Here is a 21,422-nt window from a genome sequence, read left to right as displayed (position 1 = left end):
CTGAGGGACCTGACGGAGGGACAGGTCCCCTTTGAAGGGACTCAAGAACAAGCCCTTTGTTCAGGTCTTCATGTAGTAATCTGCTTGCCTGGAATAGTTGCACATGTAAAGAAAGAAGCAAGAATGCAGCCAAAGTAATGTTGAGTGCCCTCATTATTTTCTTGAAAACAATGCCCAATGCAAAGATAGGTGTTCTCTCAAGATTTTTTTTTTTTTTTTTTTTTAAGAATTTTTGAAGGTGTTTCAAAAAGAAAAGGCTGAAGGATATTTATACTGGGTAAGGTTTGAACATTGAACATTTAGGTCAGTATTTTATATGCAGAAAGATTTTTGACTGTTGACTACTAGGGTTTTTTTTATTTGTTTTTTCTTTTTTGGTGTTTATAAAATTTCAAGAAATTGAATGAGTCATAGCTATTAACATGAAGCAAGAAATTAAGGAGGGGTTTTAGTTGAATATGAAAGTTGAATCCCAAGGTTTACACAAATAAAAACGTGTAATATGCGCTGATTAGATGTGAGAAATAGGTATTGATACGGTCTTTTGCAGAATATATAAGTGTTTGATTGATTCTTGCTTTCTGGTTTAGCATGTGAGGACGGAAATTTCTTGGGAATGCATTTGCTTGGACCTTGAAATTTTGAATGCTTTTGGTTTTAAATTAGTATAGTATTTGGTTTTGTCAAAGCTGACATACACGTATGGTTTGAGACTTGGAGATTGTTAAATACTAGTAAGAATGAAGTTATCATAAGAGGTTGTCGAGTTACTTTACCATGGTGAACAAAAGAGTTTTCTTGCATAGGTGTCCATTGTTGAGTGACAGCCTGACAGGCCGTTCGTTCAGTAAGTATAATTGTATGTGGTCTTTGCGGCTTGAGGAGTGAGGGCTGGTACGGGAACGGCAGCTCGTTTCCTTTAAAGTTGTTTCTAGAGGTCGTTTGAGTAGATTTCTCGCTGTCGTTAAGATTTCACAAGCACGCGAGAGAGAAGCACAAATTCAGACAACGACAGCAGGTTTCTTTTGAGGCAATTGAAAATTCCTCTACTCTTTGGCACAGCATAGTCACAAGCTAAGCAAATAACATAATTTTGTCTAATGAAACATATTCGTACTCAAGAATAAACTGCTTTCAATAATGCGGAAAATGAAAGTTTCAAGTTTTCAATAATGCTTATTGTGAAACCCACAATGTAAAGATATTAAATTAATCAAATTCCTAAAATGCAATTATCATATCAAAATGTCTAACTTAGTAGAAGTGGAATGGAGAAAAAAAAGTAATAGCCTTTTGATACACGCATAAAAGAAGGCAAGCTTTGGACAACCAAATTATTTCATCTTTACAGGAGCCTTAATCCAGTATTTAGCCGTCTAAAATGGAGGGTTTGAGGAGCCCGAGTTGGGTTGAATTTTCGGCATTTGGCCATTTTCAATAATTAACCAATCCAAGCCCCAGAAAATTACAGGAAAGCCTCGTCATAACAAACTAAAATGCTGTAGGCAAAGAAAGGCAGAAATACTCTACAAAATGTTAGCTTATGAAAAGATTACAACCTCACTCCAATTCCAAGACCCAACAATTTCCCCAAATTATATTATTACAATGGACAATGACCCACAAACTTGCAAGGTAGTTCCAGTTTCAATGCCCATTTGAAGGTCTAAATACTGTATAGCCACTGCCACTGCAAGCCAAATTCGAATACTCCGGACTGAAATATGGAGAACCATCACCCTCTGCGTTCCTCATGCCTACTAAAGGATCAGATCCAGCCATCTGCCACTGATTAGGAATCAATCCATCAACATGCCCATTTGCATATGGTAGTGGGCTAGCCTGGGGATTATATTCCCTTAGCATGTCAAAGTCGAACTGGCTGCTGCCAAAAGAGCTATAGCTCCGCTGCAACCCACTATCATGGTAACTCCTAGCACGTTCGAATCTGCAAGAGCTGCTGGTTGAGGAACCTAATTCAGTTGATACACTCACATCACCTGGAAAAGAGCATTGCCGATTTAGGAAGTGTGGCCCACTGTTAAGAGAATGGAAGGCTCTGCTAGCCTCAGCTGCCTTCCCATGTTCATCATCAAGCAGGTCATTGATGATATCAAGATGTGGGAACTCATCTGTTACCACACCTTGAGAGCTCTCCATCCGCTGGGGTCCATTCTGCAACAGATCCCGAGTTACCATCCCAAAAGGAAAGCCAGATTGGACACAGTTTGGGTCTACCCTATCAGAGCTCTGGGGCAAAAACATTGATCCAGATACCAAAGCAGGCGAATGTGTGTGCGCTGATGATAGGTTAACCCCCAAATTAGGACAGTTGGCATGAGCAAAACCACCTGAACTTGAGCCAACAGGATTACCTACAATAGCATTTCGGTAGGACAAAGGAGCATAACTATGACTTGCGGGTGAAGGGTCAGGACCGAGTCGACCAGTTGCACTCACTGAACGAGCAAGTAATGGAGATGTTTGAACCAGGGAAACAACAGGAGCAGTTGCTCTGGGACCAGGCATTAGAGGAGCACTGGAGGGCCTTGACATCATAGGAACCTGCTGTAGTGTCGGCTTATCAGTCAATTTCGAAGTTGAGGAATTCTGATTCTCAGGTTTGGAAAGGCCTGTAATTTGCAGGGATATTATTGAAGGGACTGCTATATCAGCCTGCTGTCCACTATTTGAAGATGCTTTCTTACTTTGAACAGGATCTACAGTGGCTGTACTCTTGTCTTCTAACTTTGATTGAACAGTGGATTGGCAATTTTTGGGAGGACTTCTAGGAGGGCTTCTAGAAGATGATGTGATAGTCGGCCTTTCTTTAAAGGATCTTTCCACATCAACCAAATCTTTGCTGCACTGTTTCTTTTGTGGCATAATCTCTTCCACAACCTATTTCATAGCAAAGCATGCTCATCAATATAGACACAGTATATTAAAATAAGATTCACAAACCTCGAGGACATAAAAGAGCACCCAACAACAGAAAAACAAAAGCTTCAAAGTGAAAGAGATTTATTGAAAACAAGATCGACTATATCAGACCTTTCAAAAACTCACTCAGAAACTACTTCCACAAGAATAAGTTTTATGCTCCTAACTTCCCCGTAGGGAGCAGAAGATGGAGAAAGGATGAAAAATAGCAATGATCTAAGAAAAACAATAATCCAAATAGAAATAAGAAAAAGAAAGGGAAGGGTGAGGAAGAGGACATTCCTCTGCAGGAAAATGTCGCATGCAGTTTGTAAGCAAACCATATTGGCAGGTCTCTAATAGGAGAAAGATGAATAGAAAACATAAGCCTGTACTAGGAGAAAGATAAATAAAAAAAACATATTCAGATGTGTTTTTGCACTGAACATCCTAAATATCATCAAAACAGTAAAAATATGGATTCGAGCCTCAAATATATGGCAACTTCACCTTCTTAACTGCATGCTTCTCAGACCAAGTAATGCTATCTCGTGATGGATGAACATTAGCCTCAAACTCACATTCAACAGTCTTGCTGCTTCCAGTAACATGATTGAGATCTCCAGTGTCTGCTGTAGGCGCAGAAAGCTGATTATCGATCTCAACTATCCAACTCCCATCACTTGTTGCCTTACCCCGTGGGTGCTTCCCTCTACAGATAATAAGCATATGATAAATTATATATATACCAGTAATGGAGAAGGATAAGCAGTCAATACATTTACTGCCTTACCTACTGGGTGATTTTACATATTGGCAGCTTGAATACGAGTTCCCCTTGTAGGAGCCATTAGTTACAACTGATGGAACTGAATCTGTAGAGCACGTTGACGAACTGTCATCCATTGCTGATGTGCTCCTTTTCTCAGCTGTTCCATTTGGTAGGGACGACAACCCACTAACTCCACTGCTGCAAGCTTCTGTGGGAGGATGGACTTCTGAAGTATCAGTATCCCAATTGACAGGACTTGCATCTCTGTCTTCTGAATCAGGCTGCAATACTTCTGCAACACCATCTACCAGATCAGAGACATCAGACACATCTTCCAGAATATCTGGCTTTTCCACCACAGGCTGCACCTCTCCAATAACAGAATCCTTCTTCTCACGGTCTGGATTTTCCTCTTCGTGCTTATCTAATACTGCGATACTGATCCTTTCATCCCTCCCTTTATCCTTCCCTTTACGATTATTCCGCTTTTGTTTTGCCTGCAGCTTATAAGAAGCATCAGTATTCAAGCAAATAAACATTTAATTTAATCATTTGAACTTGAATAAAATTTTTTATCAATATCATAAAGGAGTTTTGAACTTATCCAATAACAAATGATTACCTAATATGATGAATCATAGATATGTTTACATGCTAGCCAGCCAAAAACCAAGAAATAATTATAAGGAATGAAATTATTCAATTTAACCAATTTTCATTTCAAAGGCATATTTAAGTGAAATCTCCTTTACTTTTTTAATCGACTTCTATATTTAAAAAGCGCTACGAAGTTCAATCTGTATGAAGAACAAAGGGAAATGCCACACCTGTTTTTTCTTGGATTTCTTTTCCTTTTCAGTTGTTCCCCGTTTAGCCTTCTGCTCACTTTCAGCCAACCATGCTGCCTCTTCTTCACGGATAAGCTCTTCTTGCCTCCTTAAAGCAACAGCTTCCTGATAGGCAACTTCAATTTTGTGGCTACATGTAAAGGACACAACTTTAGGACATATGAGATCAAAGTTAAGCAAGTAATCTAACTGAAATTACACTGTACTAAATTCCAAAACAATCCTTTTGAGCCAAAGCATTTGATAGAGAGCAAATAAAATGCTACATTTTGGAAACATCCAAAAATAACTGACAAAAATTTCATTCAAATTCTCAATGCCAATCAAAATCTGTGTTCCAAAACACATATTTCCTCATTAGTGAAAATACAAATGGCAAGTTAAAATTAACAATTAATTGATATCATAATACTAGAAAATAATCCGTGGGACTTTATAAGTCAGATTCCCAAAGGTTACTTTCAAAATAAAAAATTAAAGGAATTCAAAGACAAAAGGCTAAAAACTCCCAAATGGACTAATTAACTTAAAAAGTCTAATATTCTGAAGCTCAGGCCATCAATGGTTTTAAATAAAATAAGCAATTTGCTGCATTAGCATCACTGCAGTTTTACGAAACATGTTGGATACATTACTTGAAAATATGAGCAAGAACAAATATTTCCACTGTCCTGCGACCCAATTCTGTTAGACGCCTTTCGTCACGCTCAATGGAATCTTTGTTAAAGTCCTCACCAGAATTTCCATCCTGCACACAGGTATAGAAGTTTTTGAGCCAGCAGATGCAACATTCCAAAAAAGAAAACATTAGGAATCCAAGAGATAATATGCAGCAAGATAAGAACACACATTTTCATTTTCTTTTAGATATACCTCCCATGTAACTACTACAATTTATAGAACTAAATGGTAGGCCTCAGATTGTTCAAACTGCCCACTAAAAGATGCTCAAAGATTTAGCAGGAGTGGAAAGTGTTCACTCCAAGACATTAAAATCTCATCCCCCCCCCCCCACCAAAAAAAAAAAAAAAAAAAAAAAAAAACAAACAAACAAACAAAATCATCTATGTTATTGTTACATTTTGACCACTAAATCAAGAGGGGAATACGATTGCTGCGCAATACAGTGAATTGCCATCCAAACAGATGAGGGAATATGATTTACTTCAATTAAGACGCAATTAGAAGACTGAAAATACCACACCCCGCTATCCAAAACACCATCACCACACTGGTACAGCCTTTGCTTTCACCACCTCAGTAGCAATTCCACAGCAAAACCATCAATAGGCCACACGAGTGGAAACCCCTCATGCAATCAGTGGAATAAACCACATTCAATGCTGATACTATATTTTGTTCAATTGAATCTCTGGTGTAAAAATTAATAGGAGTCCCCATAAGACACTTTTAAGCTATGGTATTCAAGCTTAAGCCTGATAATGTAAGCCAAAGTTATTAATATAGATCTTCCACAAAATCAGCATCCAATTTGTGCAATAAATAAGAAATCATTGCACAGTTAAAATGATACACAAAATATATAACCAGCCATCATTATAAGCAACTATAATATGGATTGCATCAGACAACCGCAACACAATAAACAATCATCAAATTACTAATGATCTGTGCACATTAAGAACCTATCACAACAAGTTCAGCATGGAAATCTGGTCTTAGGAAACAAGCCCACCTTTGTTCGATTCTGCGGGCCCTTTTCATCTTTTGGAGGCAAAGGTTCCATAGCAGCCCTTTCAAGTAGCAGTAGAACATCATCCACCAATACAAACATATCTTTCTCCACACGAACAATCGGAGCTGGCATTTCTTCAGCATCTAACAATTTTGCTCTCCCCTTCTTGCTCTTAGTTTGGCCTTCAAGAGCCTTTAATCCACTATACAGGGAATCCATTACCAAAGTAGATGTGACTTCCTTTTCTATAAAGAAATGCTTTACAACTACTTTCAGAATTACATCTGTTTTTTCCCTAGACATGCGCCTCCGGGCAGTTTGATCCATTCCCAACCAGAAAGCACAAAAGCTGCAAAAAATTGCAGGTGATCTTTCGTCATCTAAGGAATAATATATACGCAACAGAACAAAATGCAGAAAGGGCTGTAATAGCATCAAGAAAAAAAATGGAAAGCAAGACATCATTTATAACACTACAGGTTTAATAAGCAGGCTGCAAATGTATTTGACACTATAAATAAATATTCAAAGCCAATATGTTACTGAGCACAACTAAAAATTTTACAACATGGTCATAGAAGGAGACAATATCATAGGATAACTACTGAAACAACAGTTTTTGGCATACTTGGCATATGGCATATTGACCTTGATATCATCACTGTTACAAGTTTTAGATGAGATGAACAGTTAGAAAACTCAAAGATACCATACCTTGACCATCTATTTTTGTCCTCGATTAACCTCCCAAGTTTGCCTCGTCTCTCTTCCACGAAACGCCGACAAATCTGCTCTACATTTGTCAAATACACCCTAACGAGTTCTCTTCTATACTGACAATCAAGGCAACGGAAAGGCCGATCTGCTTTCTCCCTGAAGGCAATAAAATTCTAAAAAGAATTAGGAATTTCTTATTACAAAGAGACAAACTTCTGGCCTTTTCTTTTAGAAAATGAAGTACACCAAACCGACTCAATCATCTAACAAACATGTGTATCACATATATTAAGTGAAAGAATTTCAAACAGGTGAATATAAAAAACTTTTCTTTTAGAGTATGTCAGTCCTGCGTACTGTGAACTCATACCTACAGATCCACATAGTTCTGACCAGACACGATGATTATTATAGTAATTGTTAAAATTTAAAGCTGAGCAGTTTCTCAACTGTTGCCATGCAACAAATTCCACACAGGATTATATGATTCACATGCCAGGCAACTTCAGACTCCACCGACCTTAGTAGCCATGATATGTGAAAATCAAAACATTGAAACTGAAGTTTGAACGTCTCATAGAAGCAATGATAGATCACAGAGAAAAGGCAGATCATAAACTGATCTCCAGTTAACACAATTAAGGCATATTTAATAGAAGAAGAAGAGAAGTATTTTGGGGCAGGCTTACAATTGTCAGTATAGTAAAAAATCAGACAAACCCTTCAAGGAGGAACCACAAATGGCAATGGTCCAATTTATTCATGAAAGTGAAAATATGAAATAGGGGTTGGGAAAGGGAGAAAAGGAAGAAGAATAAGTTAATGGACACCAAGTACAGAAACAGAAGTTGTCATAGTTGTAATCACTATCACGCATCACTCAGCAGCCTCACTTTAAATTTCATAGTGCTAAATACAATGGGACAAGAAAGAAAATATCAGAAAACAGTCAACAAATGATATTGTTGTCACAAAAACTCTAAAACAATTTTTAGTTATTTTTAAGGTCAGGCAGCAAAGAACTTGATATATCAATTATCACATACCTGATGACTTGCACTTGAGCTTTTATAATTAGTGTGTCAGCAGCATCTAAAAACCCGTCTGACACTTTCGATAATTCCATGAATTTTTTCCATCCCCAGTCATGCTCTTTCTTCCAGAACCGGTGTAATGTATCTGTAAAACTTACATTTAGTCAATAATACATCAATAAACCCAGTATGTAACGGAGTCATTATTTAACTAGCCAACCTGAATATTTTGATTTTTTAGGATCTTTATTCACCACAGCAATTGTGAACTGAGCAAAATGACTCCAACCTGGTTCACAGCAAAAAGGAAAATTATATAATTAATAAAACAAAAGGAAAGGAACAGAGATAATCAAAGAAATTTGTCATTATCAATATTGAACCTGGAAGAAGTTTGTCATGGTTGGCAACACAGAGAAACAAAGAAAGATGATTGCACACATCACAACCTTGGGGATAAATCAATATGTACCTATCATCCAAAACAAAAGGCTTAAATTTTCATGTGATTGTGTCCTTCAGTGAGCTAAGTGAATTACATGGACAATCCATTAGCATATGAAGATGTTGTAAAAATTTAGAAAGGCATCAAATTTTTTTTCAATTCTTTGATTATTATTAAAATAAAGCTTCAATCTGCAAGATGGAAAATATTACCCAGGGTGACATCAATCACAAGGTAACTATGAATGTGAATCTAAAAAAGGCATAACAATGGAAAAACAGTCGCTCATACCATTTGTAGCCGCCAACCTCAAATGCATTACTACGAAGTTCTCTTTTGTTAATCTGTGAAAATTTCTCTATCTTCCATGTATATTTTCCATATAACTCAGAAGGTTTTGGCCCTATAATGAATAAAAAATTAGTTTGTGAAAAATTAACTGCATAACATTATGTATAGCTGGGAAAAGAAACAGGAAGCAATCATAAATCGAGGAGAAATCAACGTACATTCTGCAACACAGAGGGGTGAACAAGGTTCGACTATTTACATTGAAAATGTTACACTTTGTATAATTTCAAAAATAGAACTATACTTAGTGCACCAGGTTCAAGCATAAGGAAAAGTAGCTACAACTATTAAAAGTATTTTAGGATAAGAAGTTGCAATTATCAAAGTTTAGAAGCCCTGGAGTAACAAACATATTTGAAGTCTGGAAATGCGTGCTGATCATAAGATAGGAAAAGCAAGCAGAAATTACAATAATTCAACATGTGTTCTAACTCTTTTCAATGTAAAATGAACAAACAACAGAGAAAAGACAATATATTTTTCAACATCATATAGTCCCCATTTGATTGTCAACAGAATAGAGAAAGGACTAGTAACAAACTTTAGAGTCATTGTTCAAATATTAATTACAATCCTCCTTCAGCAAATAAACACTTGCCTTTTTGAAATTATAATTCTGCAAAAAGAAATTGTAATCGACTAGAAGTATTAATATGATTCTTGAGTACAATGCAATGCCTGCTTCAGCTGCAGTAAATTAGCCCACATCCAAATACTGCCATTTATTAAGTATTAAGAAATGAAATCCCCACAATTCCTCACTAACATTCCCTCAAGAGTATAGAGAGTTGTTCTCTTGCATTAGAAGCTTGAGAAAAAGTGTAAGGGCAGAAATTTTCAACGAATGCAGTTCCCTCTTTATGAGAATGATTCACCCTCAAGTTTGAAGTTAAAGAAAAAGAGTTTCATCAGCAGGGTTTTGATGAGACGCTTCTTCCCTTTTTTTTTTTTTTTTCTTTTCTAATATCCAGTAAGTAATTGGAATAAGGGGCTTCAATTTTATCAACCTGGCATCTTCGCGTTAGCTGGGTTTTACCACCGAGGTTAGGATCACTCTTTATTCTCTTTTCGGGGCATTGAACCATTTTTCACAAACTTCTATTTATCAAACTTGAAGATGACATGGATTTCCAAGAGCCTCAAGATGTCCATTTCTTGCCAAAAGAATATATTCACTCAGACACAAAACCCAAGAAAGAAAAAGCCCAAATAAGAGGCAATACCTCCATCATCATCATCGTCAGTGTCCCAATAAGGGGGTGAAGTTGAAGGGGTTCCATTTTCCACCTGCTCAGAAGACCGCCATTCTGCCAGTGCTTCACCTGATTGGCAACGCTGCCCACTCGAGAGCCCCTCTACAGACCTTCCAGCTCCAGCTTCCTCACTCGCAATCCCAGCCATTTCCTACTCCAAAACTCCTTTCCCCCAGGATCCTTCAACTCCACTCACTGCATAACAAGAAGCCCTTGTAAGAGAATTAAACAAGATTAGCCCACATATCTCAAATTGTGCGGTAAGGAAAGGATGGCACATTTTACAAACACGTCCAACTAGTCAAAATTAGCTCTTCAAATAGACTTTGAATTACGACAACAAACATCGAGCATTGTGAAGGACTACGTTTTACCTATCATTTGCCCAAAAAGAAAAAAGATACTAATACCCAATATTAAAAAATATTTATCAGAGAGCGTCAATACACAAACAAACTACAAACCATATCTTGAAATCATCTGTTTGGCTGCTGAGAATGCAGGAAACCAAAACAAAAATAAAATTAAAATATTTCAATCTTCCATCAATTGGTAACTCGCAAATAAGAAAACTCCACTCGAGCAATTTCTAAACCATTTGCTTAAGAGTTATGAATTACCAGACACCAAAATAACAACAGATACATTGATGTAAACTCTTTAATTTCTCAATCCAATCCAACAAACTCAATCCCCAAATTCAAAAACCGACATCCAAAACCATTCAGCAATAAACCCTAATCTTTCAACGGAACTTTACAAAAACCCCAGCTCAAAATTAATCGGATTGATTGCATGAAAAAGAATAAATAAAATAAAACGCGTATAAAAGAGAACTATCTAATATACCCAATAGCATTAGACGCACGCTAATTAAAAGCCCTTACAGTCAGAGACCAGAAACTAAAGATCGTAACAAAAAAAAATCCCCAAAAACCCCGATCAAAGCCAAACCCTAAAATACCGAGATAAAATTTTTAAAAAAAAAACGTCCAAAAAATCGAAGAAGATATAGAAACAGAAAAAATAAAATTGGAAAGGACAACAAATAGATCGAATGGAGATACAAACCTGAGCTCTGCTAAATGGGTTATGGGCAAGCTGTGAGATTCTAGAGAGAGAAAGAGGTCCAAGGAGCAGCAAAAGAAAGAAGAGAAGAAGAGACCAAAGGAGAGCCCAAAAAAAGAAAAAAATTTTTGTATTTTTGATGTTATTTTGGGAGTTTAATTAATTAATTAATCAATTCTATTATTAATTTTTTTATTTTATTAGAAAATACAGCTTGAGAAGGAGATATGGAGCGACGAAGAGAAGAGAGGTGGCTTGTTTGCTTGCTTGCTTTGCTCCTCTGTTCCTCTCGTCTCTCTTGAAAGAAGTAATATATATAAAAATAAGAATTTTGATAAGAAGAGAAAAATATGAAAATAAAAAAATAATAATGGGCAAAATAAGGAAATGAAATAAATGGGAGAGCAGCAATACAGTGTAGCGTGTCACAGGGTCGGTGCACTGCACAGATTCGAAAGAGCAAAATAAGCGAGGTGGCCTAGCCTTCTGCTTGGGTCATTTTGGCGTTGAGAATTTCTTTGATTGGCTAGATTGATAGTGGGGTCCACTGTTCTATTAGTATTTGTTTCGGAGGGGGTATTGTTTATTTGTTAATGTTTAGGGTTTGTGACTTTGTGTCGTGGTGATTGAAAGGAGGGCTTCTTTTTTCCTTGGGCTGGGCTAATTTGAGTTTGGGCATGGGGATTGGTTGAGCCTTGGTTGTTGTTGGATTTCACGTTTGGATTGGCCCACCTATTAGTTGCGGTTTGATCCAACTGGGTTTTTCCATTGCAGTTATAGCTTTTGTTTGTTACTAATTAGCAATCCCAATTGAAATAGGGTAAGGGCAATGTTTTCGCATTTAGATCCTGTAACTATTATAGTAGTAATTTAAATTATAAGTATTAGATAAAAATAATTATTTGATTAACCATTAAATATAAAATAATTATGAAAAATTTAAAGCAATGTTTCATAAAATATTCTTTCATCCTCTCAACATTATTATAAATATTACGTTTTATTATTTTGAATCTAGTCAAACACGAAATGCTATTTTAATAGTAGTTATGAAACAAAGATTTTAATATATGAATTCACTCATACACTAAACCAATCCAATATAAATATTTAACACAAATCAATATATAGATATTGACAAAATAATAAATTTTTAAGGTGGCAATTAGTTATTTACCTTTCCATATAGAGAAAAATAAAATCATTAGAGGGATATTTTTTTCTGATATTTAGTAACTGAATATCAATTTCACTTTGTTACTCATATCTCATTCAGTAACTGAATATGTTTTATAACACCTATCACTTTATTTTATTTTAATGCTTGTCTCTTTTTTCTATTTTTATATTGCTTTCTACCTTTTTAAATAAATTCATAATAATTAAGTTCTATGGTTCTTATGGAATTAAAGACAAAAAAGGAAAAGAAATAGATAAAAAAATATAAATAATAAAGAGAAAATATGAATGACAGAAAAAATTATTTTAGAGGAAAAATATGAATTTTTTTAAGCCACTTAATTTTATTCAAACATTCAAATCCAACTAAATAGATTTATGTGGTGGGTTTAGAGTCCTTCGGGCCGTCGTTCGCTTGGGAGAAGCCCATGAAGCATTCAAAAAATACAAGGAGATAACTATCACCCTGCTATCCAATTAGAATTGAGCCCATCAAATAAATAAATAAAATAATATTGATTTGGGTTAAATTAAATGTTAAATGTATTCGAATTTATTTTCTTAAAATTTGAAAAGCCAAAATCTCCCGCTTCTCTCAACAATGGAACCTCCTCTTCTGAAGCTAGTAATGGTACAGGGCCCTAGAGAAGGCGAGAAGTTGGAGTTTCGAACCGGATCCACCATTCGAATAGGTCGGCTAGCCCGCGGCAACAACATCAGTATCAAAGATGCAGGCATCTCCTCCAAACATCTCTTTATCGGATCCGAATCGGGTAAGTGGATTGTCCAAGACCTCGATTCGTCCAATGGCACTACTCTCAACTCCACCAAGCTCCCTCCCTTCACGCCGTTCGATCTTCAAGACGGCGACAGTATCAAGCTCGGTGAAGTCACCTCCATCCTCGTTCGGTTTGTCGGCGGGGATGAGCCGTCTCAGTTAAGACGCAATCCGAGGAGAAAAGTCAATGAATTGGATAAAAAAGGATCGGTTGCAGAGGCCCCGAGCCAGAGGGCAGAGGCTGTGATAATAACTGAAGAAAATAGCGGATTAGAGAGTGAGAATGTCGAGAATCGTAGAAGAGGAAGGCAGAGGAAAGCTAGGGTTTTGGATAAAGTTACAGAGATTGATAAGGAATCAGAAAAATTGGACTTTGTGGCCGAGAAACCGGAGACGCGGAGGGTGAATGTTAGAGTTACTAGAAATAGAAAGAATGAGGATTGCCTGATTTTGGAGAATCTGGGTGGAGAATGTGGTAAAAGGACCCGAGGAGGCAGGGGGAGGAGAAAGAATTTACCGGAATTACCATTGGAAAGTTCTCAAGTTCGTAGTCTGGAAAACAAGGAAAATATTGATTCAGGATTGAATTTAAGAGAAGAGGCGCAAGCACAGACCATTGAAGTTAGCGTAAGTGGAGATAAGGAAATAAAACTGGAGATTATGGAAGATGAGAAGGAAGAGGGATTGGGCGCAGAGACGACTTATAAAGATTCTGAGAATGGAGTTGATCTTAAAGAGAATGATGGTAAGCAACAAAATAATACTAGTAAGAATTTGGTGAAAGAGAATGATGGTAAGGAACAAACTAATGCTAGTAAGAATTTGGGGAAAGAGAATGAGGTATTGGGTGGAGAAACGACTTATAGAAATGCCGAGAATGGAGTTGATCTTAAAGAGAATGATGGCAAGGCACAAACTAATGCAAGCAAGGATTTGGGGAAAGAAGATGAGGTATTGGGTGCAGAAACGACTTATAAAGGTGATGAGAATGGAGATGATCTTAAAGAGAATGACGGTAAGCCACAAACTAATGTAAGTAAGAATTTGGGGGGAGAGAAGGTAGCTTTGGATTTGGAGAAGATGACACTAGGGCAGTGGTTTGATTATATGGAGGCGCATCTTCCGAAGCAGATAATTGAAGCTACTGAGGAGTTGATAGAGGGAATGACGAGGAAAGCAGAGCGAGTCAAAGAGTATATGGTAGAGCAAAAGAAAGCTAGAGCTGCAAAAGGTAATTAGTACTTAATGGCTATGTAATAGTTCATTATTTACAATATAATCGAGAGAGTTTGATAAGTATGTCTCTATGCTGCTTATGTTTATATTTCCAACTGCCTGCTATGTTATTCTCCGAATAGGAGCTTAGCCTCCTTGTTGTTTAAGGGGGTAAGGCTTGCAACCTGGACAGCCCAAGTGACTGGACTTTGTTTGCCATTTTTTGGAGCTTAACATTCCACCAGCTTGAACATAGCAGATGCTTATTTACATTTTAAGGTAGCTCTTAGTAAAGTTGCTGCAGGTTTGTTGAATGGTTTTTGTTTTACCAGACTTTACATAAGTGGCAAATGTGATTATCTAGTAGTCTGCCAAAGAACTCATGGGCAGCAAACATGGTTATGTTTATATTTTTAATACTGGTTTATGGAAATGCAATACACTTTTTCCTGTTGTAAGCATTTTTATCCTTTTACTTTATTCTTGAAGGTTTACATTTTGACTTTTGGAGGAAGAGATGGTGTTCTCTGGTTATTCCAACTATTAGCTGCTTGAACTTTATTGATCCAGTAAAGCAGAAAGTTTACAATTATCTCTTTTGCATACGGGATCAGATTTTTTTGTACTCATATTGTGTCTTTGGATGTAATGCATTGTTGGACCTGTCCTAAAATTTACAGTTTATACAGCTTAGGGAGATCCATGATATTTAACAAAGACTTCTAGAATTCAATATTTTGCTTTACATTGTTTTTAACCTGATGAATGGGTATTTGGAACAAAGTATTCATATAGTCGACCCCAACTAGTTTGGGACTAAGGCTTTGTTGTTGTTGTTGTTGTGATGCGTGTTCTCACTATTTCTCAATGCCTGGCAGTGATGGGGTTAAATAATTCTTGCAGAAGCAGCAAGATGAGGGGGTCTTCATGAATGCGGAAGCTTCAATGTAAGTACTTAGGTTGACATCAGGTGGAAACAGCTTTTGAAATGTAGAAGATGTTGCTAAACAAGAAAGTTATATAAACATGGGATATCCAACTAAAGCTCACTTTGTTAATTATATAGTTCAAAAGTAGTTCCGAGGTTTTGTTTCATTGGATTGGATTATTTCATTTAAGTTGTAGTTGGTTAGATCTAGAAGTACGGGACAGAAACAGAGTCTATACTTGTTGGTTGTATTTTCTATTCTGCATTTTTAATGCCAAGCATTGTATATGGGGCGAGTCTGAAAATGTATGTGTAAATTAGGTATGTTAAAATTATGGTTGCTTGGCCAGTTGAGAGTCTCTTGTATCAGCATGTTGTACCTGTTAACAAGTCGTTCATCTCTTTCATATTTTTTAAAAATTTCCCTTGTTAGTGATCGTCTTTGTTCAGATCTCACTTTATTTGATGGCTGTTTTGTTCATAGAAGATGTATATTATCTATTTCCATCCGATATTATTTCAACTTTGTTCAGTCCATTGCGGTGTCAGCAATTGATGATAATTGAGCAGTCCCACCAATCTACTACAGAGAGGCATTATATAGAATTGCAACTCGGATATGGTCGCTGCTTTTTCCACTGGTTCACATGGTCATATTATTTGCATTCACCAGCAGTTGTTATCTTCAGCAAGTTATGGGCATCTCTTATGTGAAATTGCTGCATGATAAGTTGTCCCTCAAGCGTTCCTCATTTAGTCTCTTCAGTCCATATGATTATCACCATTTTCATGTCGAATTTATTATGTCAAGCATCTCAGAGATGAATTGCGAGGTGAATTTTGATTCCAGAGGCAGGCAGCTTAGATTTGCTGTTTCATCTGTTCAACAGAAACTTTTGACGTGTGATTGTGTTTGAAACAACAGTTATTTTATTTTATTTTAATTTATGATGGGATATGAAGACTATTTGTATCTATACTATGTTGCTGATTATGTTAGAGTAGCTGAACATTCTTCAAATTGTTGTAGCATATGGTGAACTTTGATTGTTTTTTCCATCATGTTTTACAAGTTTTGACAGCTTCAGGTTTTCAATTAAGTTATTTTAACTTAAGCACACGCGGGGATGAACTTCTGAAGTTGGGTTTTGTCTGCCTTTGAAATAGGCTGATCAGATGTGATCTATTTTGGCACAGCTAGAATGGATCCATCTGCAAAAAAATTCATCTCTTTTGGCACATTGCTGTTTTTACTCCAAAAAAAAAAAAAAAAAAAAAAAAAAAAAAAAAAAAAAAAAAAAAAAGAAAAAACGTCGAGGGCAACTGTTGCTAGATGGCGTTAAAAGTTCATGTTACAGTAAAGTGCATTTGAAATTACTTAAAATTTTAATTTAGTGTGAAATTCAAATTTAAATTTATATAAAGCTGATGCCTTTTCTTGCTATTGTTGCCTTGCAGAGTTTTCTAATTTTAGACAGTAACAACTAGGGTTGTGCATGGTTCCCGTGGATCCGAACCGAACCGAGGAAACTTAACGAACTGAATTGGAACTGAAAAAGAACCAATGGTTGTCGGATTGGTTTTTTCTGATAAAATTCTGCCCTGATGCAGATATAGAGCAGCTAAAACAATATTTTGGTCGCTCAAATGAGTTTATAATGTCAGTTCAACAAAGCAGCCAACATAACATCCTTCACAATAGAGACTTGTCAAGCAAAACCCTTCGAGAGGCTCAATTTCTAGCCACTTATACATATGAGAAATATACTCTCTGGGGTAAACAGGCCAGCAATGTTTATTGAATTACAGGTTCTCATTTTATTAGTATATGAATAATATACAAATTCTATTTTCCTAAACTTAATACACATTAGTCTTGGCTTGAAATCAGATAGGATGTTTGTATGATTCTATGGTAGAAGATTACTTCACTGGATTCATTTTGCACTTGAAAGGATGGACTTCTATTCTATGTAATCCTTCAAGGCCAGCATTCTTAGGCAGTGCTACTACAAATTTGAGTGACACATTAATTCAAGGTACAAGATGGAACTCTGGGATTATGGAGGTCACAATTTCAAGATTTTGCCCTTTCATTTATGGACTATAAAAAATGTCTCTGCTTCAAACCATGTGCTATAGCCACATTGCTCTCCAGCCACTCTATTCCTTTCCCTTGTGGTGTTTAGCTACTCTGTCCCAACTCCCTTCGATGGCATTCCAACATATCCCAAGGTAAAAACTGTTTCTAAGGTTGTTTAAATAACAATACTTCCAAGTTATATTTTTCCTGCTGCATTTAAAATTTTGTTTTCAGAAAAAAAGAACAGTTTTAACACAAACCTCAAACAGATCTGTTGACCTTAACTGGTCTGAGTCCCCACGCTGCCATCAATGAGATCCTAATATTCTTGTTCTCAAACTAGGTTTATGATCCTTTTCTTCTTCATATTCATAGCGTCTTTCTTCAAACATTTACAAGAGGTACTCTCCTCAGGAGGCTCAATCCAGACTTGGTGGAATGAGCAGCAAATTTGGACGACAAAGTCAGTTACAGGGTATACCTATGGCTGTTTAGATGCAATCTTGAAACAGGTTGGGTTATTGAGAAAAGCCAGTTTTGTACCAACAAATAAAGTTACTGATGACGGACAAGTCGCACTATACCAAAACGGCTACTTCAATTTTCAAGCATCATGTATGTTATTTGCTCCAATAGTTACACTAGTCATTTTGAATATACTTTCTCTCATCGCAGGAGTTACAAAAATGTTGGTCGCCGGAAACTGTAAAGACATGTTTGGGCAAGTTCTCATTGCACTTTACATAGTAATAGTGAATTTCCCAGTCGTTGAAGGAATGCTATTGAGGAAGGACAAAGGATCCGTTCCACTATATGTAAGTCTATCTCTGGTATTGCCCCTGACATTTTTGTATCTAGTATCCATATACCTATATTATTAGTCATAGAAGACATATATCGATGAATATAACCATTCTATTTCAAGATTGTTTAGTATGTTCAATTAAGTTCGATTCTTGATTCTAGATTACCTGAGTATTAAAATTAATTGGTGTTTAGGTATGTTGTATATGGACTTTGATTTCAATTGGCTCTTCCATACATCTGTCACTCCCTCTATTCATAAATATAAAAAGCAGTTGAAATTTCACATGCATTATCATCTCCCTCTCAAAATGTCACCGCTAAGACAGCTTTCTTTCCTTTTCAGATTTTCACAAGAAAACTACCAAAAGAATACCTACTTCTTCCTTTTCTTTATTTTCTCAAACAGAACCCAGACTATTATAATCAAAATGATCCAAAATTCAACACTAAATTAAAGAAAACTTCATTCCCCTAAATATAGATCTAGTTATGTCTCAAGAACAAGAAGACCAAGAACCCAAAAGGGTTAAATTCCCACTAGATTCAAACTCGTACAAAATCCTAAACGAGATTGGTGTTGGTGTTAGTGCTGTAGTTTACAAAGCAGTATGTATTCCCATGAATTCTACTGTTGTCGCTATCAAATCCATTGATCTTGATCAATCTAGAGCCGATTTCGATAACCTTAGATGGGAAACAAAAACGATGTCGCTTCTTTCACATCCAAATATCCTAAAAGCCCATTGCTCCTTTATTGTTGGTAGTCGACTTTGGGTCGTTATGCCTTTTATGTCTGCTGGTTCCCTCCAATCTATAATCTCCTCTTCTTTCCCTGACGGTTTGCCAGAGCCATGCATTGCCGTAGTTCTTAAAGAAACTCTAAACGCACTGTCGTATCTTCACAACCAAGGCCACTTGCATAGAGATATTAAAGCAGGCAATATTCTTATAGACTCAAATGGTCGTGTTAAGCTAGCAGATTTTGGCGTATCAGCTTCCATTTACGAATCCATTACAGGAAGAGGATGGGGCCAATCGTCTTGTTCATCAAGATTGATGCTTACAGATGTTGCAGGAACTCCTTATTGGATGGCACCAGAAGTTATACACTCGCATACAGGGTATAGTTTTAAAGCTGATATATGGTCCTTGGGTATTACTGCATTAGAATTAGCACATGGTAGACCTCCTTTATCGCATTTACCTCTTTCGAAATCTTTGATTGTGAAAATAACGAAAAGGTTCCGTTTTTCTGATTATGAGAAACACAAAAAAGATAAAAGCAAAAAATTCTCTAAAGCTTTTAAAGATATCGTTGCTTCTTGTCTTGATCAAGACCCATCGAAAAGACCTTCTGCTGAGAAGCTTTTAAAGCATCCATTTTTCAAGAACTGTAAAGGGTTAGATCTTTTAGTAAAGAATGTTTTGAATGGATTACCAAGCGTTGAAGAAAGATTTAAAGAAAATAAGGCTTTATATGGATTAGATATTAAAGGTAGTGATAACGCAGAAGAAGAAGATGAAGAAGAAAAGTGTGACAATGAAATTGTTAAGATTAGAAGAATTAGCGGGTGGAATTTTAATGAAGAAGGTTTCGAGCTTCACCCAGTATTTCCTACTGACGATTCGCTTGTGAAACAAGTTCGTTTTGGCGGTGAAAGTATCATTCAAGACAAGAAAGTTGAACTGAGTGAGTCAGGCGAGTCGGGCGGGGATTCATCCGGTGGAATTGGAGATATTGAGGGTAGTAAGGGAAAAGGTGACAGAGAAATTGGTGGGTTTGTTGATAAGGAGACAATGGTAGGAGGGTTAATGGTGCTGAAGAAAAGTTTAGATGAACAAAGACAGAAAGTAGCAAACCTAATCGTTATGTTAGGAGGGGAAGTTTCAAGAGACGAACAATTAGTGCAAGCAGTTGAGAGACTAAGTATGGAACTGGAGAATGAGAAGCATAAGAACTTTGAGTTGGAGATGGAATTGGAATTTCTGAAGCACCTAATTTCTGGTGCGTATAATGGTTGTGGCACTTAATTAAGAACAGTAATTTTGTTGGTTTTAATTAATTAGTGATAAGGCAGAATGAACTTTGTTCTTCTGAAATAAAACAAAATGAATTATAAATTTTACTTTTTTAGTTTTTGTTTTTTACTAGTATTTCTCTACCTTTTTAAGAAATCTTTTATTGAATTAAAGTGTTTGTTATTAGATTAATAAGGTATATTTTACACCTTGCACATAGCAAACATTAAATCTTAAAAATATAATTTGGGTTAAAGAGGACAGAAATGGGCCCGACTCAAAGCCCAATGAACATTTACCGTGGGTAGGCCGAGGCCTATCTTTAAAGCCTGGAAAAGGGGAGCCCTAGCAAGTAACTGTTTCAGTTGGAGCTAGTTAGTGGTAACTACAGAGTACTAAACTAATAATGTCCGCGAATGAAAAGCTTTACCGTAACCAAGAGAACAACAAAGACAACACAAACGCACATCTGTCACCTTCACAGTCCACTAAAATGGTGACAAACAGAAACAGGAAAAACTAGTTATCAACTTGATGAGACAGCTATTAATTTAATCCATCTAATTTTCATTTCCAACAATTTTAGCTTACTTACTCCGTCTCTACTCTATGACTTCCCTTTTTCTCTTTCCTTTAAGAGTGATTAGACAGCAATCAACCCAATTTATTTAGACTAATACACCTCTTTCTTTTGTGTCTGCTTTGTCATATATAAACATGGTAAATTAATTAATTACAGGCCAGATATTTTTAGGGTTTCATTTCAATCTGCAATTATGAGTGGAAGAGACGGCACCGTGTTACACTTAGGGTAAACACTGCAATTTCGGCTATAGAACCTTATAAAATCAAAACTATATAGAGCATGGCATGAACTCAGCTTATTGGCCATTAGTCTTTCAAGAAATCTAAGCTATATGTGGCAGGATCTTTTGTCTATATGGGTTTCTCTGATTAAACTTTCACTGCAAAATGGCAAGTACCTGTCTTTTGACTAATTAAATCAAAGATTTTTCTTTTGGAAAATTTGATTTTTAGCCGAGCATTATAATTTTAATAATTTATGTGAAGAAAATAAAATCTTGTGATATTAATTGAAAATTGAGGGACCACAAAAATATATTGATGATCTGGATTGTACCTTGAGGGTCTTGAAAGGTTTCCAGTTATGAAATTGTTTCGACTTAATTAGGAAAAAACATCTGGAACGTTAATGAGGTGGAGTAAACAAGTATTATATAGTTCAATTTTGTGGCCTCCCTCTTTTGCTGTTTCGTTGTGTTTTGCAATGCATGAGTGTGTACTTC

At 36.3% G+C, this 21,422-nt stretch overlaps 3 protein-coding genes and 1 pseudogene across 6 annotated transcripts; 3 read left to right on the top strand and 1 right to left on the bottom strand.

Moving 5' to 3' along the window:
• Positions 1–1,404: 1,404 nt before the first annotated feature.
• LOC105632098 (TRAF-like superfamily protein) lies at positions 1,405–11,409 on the bottom strand. Of its 2 annotated transcripts, none has more exons than XM_012214394.4 (13): positions 11,110–11,409; positions 10,009–10,250; positions 8,726–8,837; positions 8,373–8,461; positions 8,210–8,278; positions 8,002–8,134; positions 6,953–7,111; positions 6,239–6,587; positions 5,178–5,290; positions 4,522–4,672; positions 3,716–4,191; positions 3,433–3,634; positions 1,405–2,901 (listed from the first exon to the last, which is right to left on the bottom strand). In XM_012214394.4, the coding sequence occupies exons 2-13, from the start codon at positions 10,184–10,186 to the stop codon at positions 1,648–1,650; spliced, it is 3,285 nt and encodes a 1,094-aa protein (XP_012069784.1). In that variant the 5' UTR covers positions 10,187–10,250; positions 11,110–11,409; the 3' UTR covers positions 1,405–1,647. The 2 variants fall into 2 exon arrangements, with proteins under 2 accessions (XP_012069784.1, XP_012069783.1); XM_012214393.4 differs by having other exon boundaries at positions 10,009–10,233.
• A 1,428-nt stretch (positions 11,410–12,837) lies between these two features.
• Positions 12,838–16,287, top strand: LOC105632100 (SMAD/FHA domain-containing protein). Of its 3 annotated transcripts, none has more exons than XM_012214398.4 (3): positions 12,838–14,294; positions 15,182–15,225; positions 15,740–16,287. In XM_012214398.4, the coding sequence occupies exons 1-2, from the start codon at positions 12,887–12,889 to the stop codon at positions 15,193–15,195; spliced, it is 1,422 nt and encodes a 473-aa protein (XP_012069788.1). In that variant the 5' UTR covers positions 12,838–12,886; the 3' UTR covers positions 15,196–15,225; positions 15,740–16,287. The 3 variants fall into 3 exon arrangements, with proteins under 3 accessions (XP_012069788.1, XP_012069786.1, XP_012069785.1); XM_012214396.4 differs by having other exon boundaries at positions 15,157–15,225; XM_012214395.4 differs by lacking the exon at positions 15,740–16,287 and having other exon boundaries at positions 15,157–15,655.
• Positions 16,288–16,741: 454 nt separating this feature from the next.
• LOC105632223 (quillaic acid 3-O-glycosyltransferase CSL1-like) lies at positions 16,742–18,259 on the top strand (annotated as a pseudogene).
• Positions 18,260–18,392: 133 nt separating this feature from the next.
• LOC105632224 (Protein kinase superfamily protein) lies at positions 18,393–20,248 on the top strand. Its single transcript, XM_020678567.3, has one exon. It carries the CDS (start codon positions 18,586–18,588, stop codon positions 20,125–20,127), a length of 1,542 nt encoding a protein of 513 aa, XP_020534226.1. The 5' UTR covers positions 18,393–18,585; the 3' UTR covers positions 20,128–20,248.
• Positions 20,249–21,422: the final 1,174 nt, after the last annotated feature.

The sequence above is a fragment of the Jatropha curcas genome, chromosome 7 (genome assembly GCF_041381405.1).
Source record: "Jatropha curcas cultivar XTBG-Jc1 chromosome 7, XTBG_Jcur_1.0, whole genome shotgun sequence".
NCBI lineage: Eukaryota > Viridiplantae > Streptophyta > Magnoliopsida > Malpighiales > Euphorbiaceae > Jatropha > Jatropha curcas.
This window is presented reverse-complemented; position numbering and strand designations above follow the sequence as displayed.